The sequence below is a fragment of the Tetrao urogallus genome (genome assembly GCF_951394365.1).
Source record: "Tetrao urogallus genome assembly, chromosome: 1".
In the NCBI taxonomy this organism is placed as follows: domain Eukaryota; kingdom Metazoa; phylum Chordata; class Aves; order Galliformes; family Phasianidae; genus Tetrao; species Tetrao urogallus.
Window position 1 is genome coordinate 165,629,751 of NC_136813.1, and position 8,009 is coordinate 165,637,759.

Genomic DNA, 8,009 nt, shown 5'->3' on the forward strand with positions numbered 1-8,009 from the left:
ATAACAAAGAACATGCCTGGTTTTTTTTAATTCATACAGTGAGGTTGTCAGGGTAAGTGATTCTGGAGCACACACCTGAAATTTTGTCTTCACCTGAAGGTAGAATTGAAGATCCCAGTCTGTGCTGCAGCAGAGTGCTTGCAACCAGAAGAATTGCCTGACATTCTCAGTCTGTGGTCAGCTGAGTTATTCTCCTGAAAGTTACTGAGCGAAGGATGAAGGGAAAATCATTTGCTCCCTTGTAGTCTTGCTGTGCTGCATCCCACTGCTTGGGATGTATTATAGACTGGTTGGAAAATAAATAAAATAATGGAATCTGAGTTTGTTACAGACAGCCTTCCAATTAGGAAAAAATTATCAGGTATAGTAGATTAAGTGGTTATGATTCATAGTCTCTGCAACATGATCATAGGCAGAAGCTGTTAGAGAGGCTCAGGCAGCTGCAGTAGTGTTCAGACAAATCTGGTCTAAGGGTACTAATAGCTGCTGTCAGTGGCAAAATTTATGGACACTGTTCTGCTTGTCTTTTGTCTGCTTTCATAAGCTTAGCCTTGCTTGAGGTATTAATGTCAGTCCCATAGTGAGATGGAAGGGGAAAAAAGATGGAAAGAGAAAAGAAATGGCACTGTGTGTACAAACCTTTGGATTCTCTCAGCATCCTATTTATGCATTTTGCCCTACCCCTGTCTGTTGATGAAAACATTCAGTGCCAAGGAAAAGTAAATCTGTTCACGTGACTCCGCAGCTGCTTTTATAATATAGTCTTGATCACAATGATAAATCAAGATAGATGTAATATACTATATATGTATACTGTGCTATTCACGTACCGTGGACAGAATTATGACCCAATCATTTACCTCTTCAGAAGAACTTCAAATTACCACTCTTCTGACCTTATCCAAAAGGATATGAGCACTCTATCTTTAGAAAAGTTTGCATACAAATATGTGTTATCTTTAATGTTAAATTAATTATTTTTATTAAATCCATCTTTTTGTGATTGAGAAGACAGACTGACGGAGAACAAATGAAATTAAATCAATATTGTTATTCTTATCTGCCACTACCAATATGCAAAAGTTACACTGAAAGAACAATGACACTCTTATGGTTGTGATACACCTCACTGCACAAAAATAAAAAGGATTAGACAGTGAAAAATGATCTCTCAGCCTTTAGCACTGTCGTTGAATAGACACCCTTAAAAAGTATTTTATTGTAATGGCCTTTACTCAGTTGATTTTTCCACAGAATTTTCACTTCTTTTCCTATTAAATTCTCGGTAGACTCATAGTCCTACTAAAGTAATTTATTTTACATGTGTCATTTTTTATTTTACTTCAGAAAAAAAAAAAATCTGAAGCGCAAGTTCTTCTTGAAAGAAAGGCATTATTTTTAGGGAAGTAAAAACATTATTTTTCCCCTTCAGAATCAGGTGACTCAAAAAAACAAACAAGCAAACCAAACCAAACCAAACAAACCACTTTGGAAAAATGTATTTATTTGCCTCTGCTGCATTTAGGATGTGATCTTGCCCCAGGAACCCAGGGGACTGCAGTTATGATGCATCTGAGCTCAGGGGCCTAACTTTCCGTCTACGTACAAACATTCCTTCTGATTAAGCTGAAGCACACATTTCTGCAATGAATAAAAAATATTTGAACGTGCTCCCGAGAGTAATATCACTTAAGCATGATTTTGGCCACAGCTATTTACAAGTTAAGCTTTTGACTGAAGTGAGTAATTTAATTATGTAGAGCCTGTGAAGTTCTCCCTTTATGTCTTTCACCCACTTGTGTGGCTTGTGCTGCTATTGGCTCCGGTGCCGGCAGCCTACTCGATGACTCTGGAGTTACATAAGGCTCCACTCAGAGCCTATATAAAGCCTTTTTGCACTCCAGCAAGAGACAGAATTTCATTGAGACACAGGTCCACTGCTTTAGTTCACACAAGCAGGAGGAGATTTGTTTGAAGATATCCTGAAACCTGAACCCGTGCTGGTTTATTGCTGTCTGGCACTTCACAGCTTTCATCCTGAGTCGCAAGTAGCAGCTACTGGGAGTAGCTTTTGTGCACTATGAAGAATTTTTCATTTCCTATGCAGGATAGCACACATCAGACTGAAAGTCCTCCTCACAGATTTCTGAGTTTGACAAATAAGTCAGATCCCGTTGGAAGACCGGAAAGAGATGAGCAATTAGCTCAAGTAGAGATTGCTGTACTGGGGGTGATATTTCTGACAGCGTCTGTGGGCAATTTTATTCTCATTCTGGTGCTGTGGAGAAGAAGAAAGAAGCTCTCTAGGATGTATGTATTCATGCTGCACCTCAGCATAGCTGACTTAGTGGTAGCTTTTTTTCAAGTGCTGCCTCAACTCATATGGGATATTACAGATGTTTTCATAGGGCCAGATTTCTTGTGCAGAATTATCAAGTATCTGCAATTGCTAGGCATGTTTGCCTCTACTTATATGATAGTGGTCATGACAGTGGACAGATATCAAGCAGTTTGCTACCCTATGGTCACTTTCCAAAAGAGGAGAGCTCTGTGGAATATTCCTATTTGCACCAGCTGGTCTATATCCTTGGTTCTTAGCCTACCACAGGTATTTATCTTTTCTAAGACTGAAATATCTCCAGATATCTTTGAATGTTGGGCTGAATTTATTCAACCGTGGGGTCTAAAGGCATATGTGACTTGGATTTTTGTAGTCATATTCTTCATTCCCTCGATCATCCTTATCACATGCCAAGTTAAAATTTGCAAAATAATCAAAAGAAATATACATGTGAAAAAACAGAATGAATATGAAGTAACGAATCAGAAGCAAGTCCTGCCATCCCGAGCCAGCAGTGTGAACTGTATTTCAAAGGCTATGATCAAGACTGTAAAAATGACAGTGGTAACAGTTGTTGCATATGTTCTCTGTTGGTCACCATTCTTCATTGCACAGCTGTGGTCTGTGTGGTTCCCCAGTGGCATTACTGAAGGTAAGAAATTCTCTGTCCTTTATAATAACTTCATGGCAAACTAATCCATTGCTACATTGCTTCATATGTGGACTTCGCTTTTGTGTAAAATTTACGATAGCATTATGATTTGTGAATCATTTAGCTACTATGCTGATTTACATACAGAGAACTTTACATACTATGTGATGAAAACCTTATGAAAGTACGTATTTTGTGTATGTGTTTTGAGTGATGAATGATTCAAAGATTAGTAAACAGCACAGTGAAAGTAATGTGGCAGGGCTTCAATTCAGACTTTTAGAGGCTTTTGGATATTACAGCAGCAGCATTTGGGGCTCTTGAAGTGAAAATAAATAGTTAACTATTCACAGTAATGAAAAAAGCATTTGTTAGTCTACGGAGCAATGGTGCTATAAGAAATCTGATTTTTAACTTTAATGTTGAAATTATTTTGATGAAATATCTGTGGTACACTGTGAAACGATCAGAAGTTGTGAAACAGCTCTTTTTAAAGCAAAAAAAGAAAAGCAAATGTAGGAAAGACATCAAAGAACACCATGCTGAAACAGGATTAATCTTGTCAGACTTGTACTATTGCCTCTTTGTAAAAGGCAGACGCTGTATATGACTATTTAAGTTCACCTATTGAAAACTCAAAGATACATAGATAGAAAGTAGATACATAGATTAAAAAACCACTGATCTTTGTGAATTCTTTCTAACTATGTGAATTTGAGTATTAGTCTATATGTGTTTACATCAGTATCTATATCTCTATTTGTTTCTACCTGTATAGCAGGTTTGCAATTGATGTTAAATTTAAAGCAGCTACACCAAGCAAAGAGCTATATGGAAGTATTTAACTCTGAAAAGCATACAGTATGCTTCGTAACTTATACAATTACTGCACTGAATGTATGAGGATTTCCCAGTGTTACTGTAAATTTAAGATTTGAATAGGTACATCAGAAAGCATCAGGCAGTGAAAATGTTACTTCCTTATATGAATGTACGATTCTGTGGTTCTTTGGTTCTGTGAATACTTTATTTACTCTGTTACTCCTTTAACTATTTCCTTCCAGGATCAGCATTCACCATTATCATGCTTCTCGGCAATTTAAATAGTTGCACCAACCCGTGGATTTACATGTATTTTTGTGGCCACATTCCATATTGCACAAATAAGCAGCTGGAGAACACATCAGCTCAAGAGGAGTCGGTGGTCACAGGAAGCATTCATCTTGTAGACAGAGACCCTGAGGAAAACAGTACTTGTGCATAAATATTGAATGTTATTTGTTATTCTGCTACATTTGCTATGTTCACGAGACTTATCAATATTTTGTACTGAAGCTGGAAAATTGTCTTTTGTTGCTATAAATATGTTTTTCTGTGGTTCTGTAGCATATGCAGAAGTTTCTGTGTTGTACAAGCTTGACCCAATACTTCTATCCTCACTGTGTTATCAAAATGAATTGCTGTATAGATTGATAAAGATACAGAAGGACAACCTGGATATTTTGTGTCTTATACTACTACTGTGATTCTGGATCTCTAAGCACCTTTTTTTTTTTTACAACCTGCCCAAAAAATTGAGAGAAAGTTGCAGAAGAATCTGACATAATTAGATTTAAATATGTGCTTAAACTGAACTTTAAATTGGTCGTGACTCTACAGCGAATGGGGCATGGTTTGGCAAATCTTGAGAAGGCAGCAGAAAGTCAGAAAAATCAATTGCCATCTGTAAGTAGTACCTGTTATATACATTTATAAAACGCTGAGCAGCTTTATGTCCTCTTATGGAAAATAACTCAGTGTCCTTGTGAGTGTGAACAGCTATTTCGGTTTCAAATGCAGTACAGTGACATTCCAGGTTTGTGGCTTCCTATTACATAGCCATCAATACAGGACGTGATTTTCCCTGCCTTCCGTGTTGGCTGAAACTCTCCACACTTATGCACACATATATATGCCTTAAATAGAAATGACTGCCATGGATGTACACTTCTATTTGGTATTCTGTGTATTTTTGTGCAGGTTGTATTCAGACTCATTTGTTCTGGTATGTGATTTACTGACAGTGGGCTAGGACCTATTCAGGTTCAAATTCAATCAATTCACCCTTTTGGTAAAAATAAACCTGCATCTCTTTCTTTCAGAACTCTGTTTGCTTTCTAGTGTGTCAGTTTTTTATTCAGGAAGCTATTTCCCTTTCAGTGTCTAAATTTTAATTAGAGCAGTATGGAAAGAATATTAGAAAAGCTCTTTCAGGTGAAAAAAGAGCTGCATTTGCAGAGATTCTTGGCAATGCTTGCACATCATTTGCCTACGTTATATCAATGTTTTGTCATTGCTATTCATAATTCATTTTATAAATGCTAGCTATCTCAAATTTCAGTGGAAAAGATACGAGTGTTTTTCAAATAGCCTTTAGGTTGTACAGAAAGTAATTCTGAGTAAATACTGATTGAATAGTTACACTATAAGTTTGCGTGTGCTGATACTCTTTACTGATATTCTATCGTTTCCATTCCCCATGTAGTTGGAGCATACAAGGGTACTAACCAAATATTGCAGTTCCTCTTGATGGAAGAAGCCAGTGCTCCAGTCCAACTGGCCAGGGTAAGGCTCCAGCAAGAAGGAAGAGAAAAAAGTTGGGTGAAGATATGCCAGAGCTAGACAGGAGTGGGATGGCTGTAAAATGGTTCTTCCAACTACCAATGTTTTGTTTTGGTTTTTATGTTTTTTTCCCCCATCCCTCTCTTTGATTAACGGTTACTAATTCTCCCCCAAAACATATTCCAAGTTGGAGCAATTATTAACTTAAACAGTGTCCTTATTTGGAGTATGAAGATCCAAGATATAATCTGTACTGCCAATAAGATATTTGTTGTATTAAACCGCTCATGTTCCAGAACTTTCCTTCAAACAAGCTCTCAGTTAGGTTCTCCCTTCTGACTTAATCCAGGGATTAAAATTTTTTCTTTTGTCCTTCTGGTTCCTTTGATTACAGTGAATTACGTGGTAAAATATGCAGTGTTAAAGGTCAGTGTAAGAAGAAAGGCTTCAGGGAATTACCTATGACCTGGTACTATTGGGTTTGCAGAAAAACACATTGAAAGACTTAGAAAGTATATGTATTCATCCATGGCTATCACTCAACCCTGACAGACACTCTCAGTGAGGAGTTCAATCTTGGCTGACAATTTTCTGTAAAAAAATTTCAAATGATGTAAAAAAAAATACTAATAACTCTTTTTATTTTTCTAGCTCAGTGTTTTTAACAGGACATTTCTTAAAGAAACAGGCATTTAAAAATATAACAGATGTCTTCCCTCTGCAAATTTGGACTTTGGTTTTCTTGATTGTTATAGTCTGAATATCTTGTGCCGTCATTATCCCCTATATTTTGATTCTTTAGTTGGACTGTATCTTTCCTAATTCACTGTCACTTTGATTTCCAATAGGCGTTAAAGTGTTTCATTAAGAGTGATGATTCTGAGACATCCCTGTTGTCTGGCCAGGGTGTTTAATCCATACAGGAGAATCAGCAACTTGAACCTGCAAGACCCTGGAGGTATTGTGGAAGCACACACAAATGAAAAAATCCAGTGATCAGATGAAAGCCTTCCTTGTCAATGCTTAGACCCTGATTTCTCACAGTAATTAATTTCTGAGAAGGAAAATGCAGTTTGCAAGTTCATGCATGAACTGAACAGCTATGTTGTTGATATTGGCAGTGCAGCATAATTTCTGGATATGTGGCTTTGCTTATTTGTTGTTTTTTCTTGTTATGTTTCTTTTTTTTTTTTTTTCCCTAGGTTTTGTTACCACTTAGAAAAGGCAGAGTTTGGTAGAAAGTATTACATTCTTTCCTAAAAACTACCTTTTTTTTTTTTTTTTTTTTTGTGATAGAGGTAGATAAGAATGTAAGATAATGTGATCTGTCAGTTCTGTGTGTATTTATTACAGGGAAAAAACAAACACAGAAACAACAAAGTAGAAGAATGAAAGGAAAATCCAACATGTTTTGCAGTCTTCTCAGCATGTTTTGAAAATTTTGTTATTCAACAGAATCATTTGTGTTTTTTTCATAGCTAGTTTCAGCTCCAGTGTTTGTAATGACGAATACTGAAATGAGAAGTTTGGATGTTAATATTTATCTGTAATCTTTCAGTGAAAAGATACTGGCAGATTTTAAAGATGGTGCCTTACCAATGCCCTGCCAATTTCACTTTGATCACTGACAGTTACTGATTATCAGATCAAATAAAGTGCTCCTGTCTCTGTATTAGTGAAGGAAGACTGGCAGCATGAAGTGCAGATCCAAGCTGGAGATGGCAGTCTGTTGTGTGAAGCAGATGTGGCATGCAGACATGGCTGTATTGTCTAGCTCCCAAACACACGGCTGGGACAGAAGTATTCTCAAGAGCGTGCAGAAGTTCGCAGTTCTTGGCTAAGGAATATCATGTTCAGACAAAGGCAAAGGAAGGTGATCCAGTTGTTCAGTTCTTAAAGTAACATGCAGTTTGGTTTCGATTACTTAGAAGAAAAAAAAAAAAAAGACAAAGCCATTTTTTGTTGCCTTCCTAAGTTGGGGATTTGGCCATGCATGGTCTGGACCATGGACAGGAAGCATGTGTGATTGTAAACTCGATGATTTACATATAGGACAAAACAGTATTGCAAATGAAAAGAACTTCAAATGGGTATTGTGTGGCAGTAAGGTGATCATGAATCATTTATTTACTATTGTACTGGCCAATCTGTATAGAACTGAACTGAAGACGAACTTTTAAGAAAATTGAAAGTAAAACCTCATATAATTTCTGATCTCACATCAAAACTGATGCTGCCATCCTAAAACCCACCTCCCCTGTCCAACAGACTCCTCTCTGCCCTTAAAGTGCTAAGCAGAGCCTCATGATCCACAGTACTGTGAATGAACTTTGCCCACACTCATCTCTCGTGAAGGCGCCCCGCGTTGCCCACACTTGACCTCTCTGAAATAAAAGTATAACAGCTGTGTCTTAT

At 37.2% G+C, this 8,009-nt stretch overlaps 1 protein-coding gene across 1 annotated transcript; it reads left to right on the forward strand.

Annotated features, from left to right (window-relative positions):
• Window positions 1-2,080: 2,080 nt before the first annotated feature.
• On the forward strand, window positions 2,081-4,257 carry LOC306945467 (arg8-vasotocin receptor-like; the record flags this gene model as incomplete). Its single annotated transcript, XM_079534189.1, has 2 exons — window positions 2,081-2,993; window positions 4,058-4,257. The coding sequence occupies 2 exons, from the start codon at window positions 2,081-2,083 to the stop codon at window positions 4,255-4,257; spliced, it is 1,113 nt and encodes a 370-aa protein (XP_079390315.1).
• Between the last annotated feature and the right edge of the window lie 3,752 nt (window positions 4,258-8,009).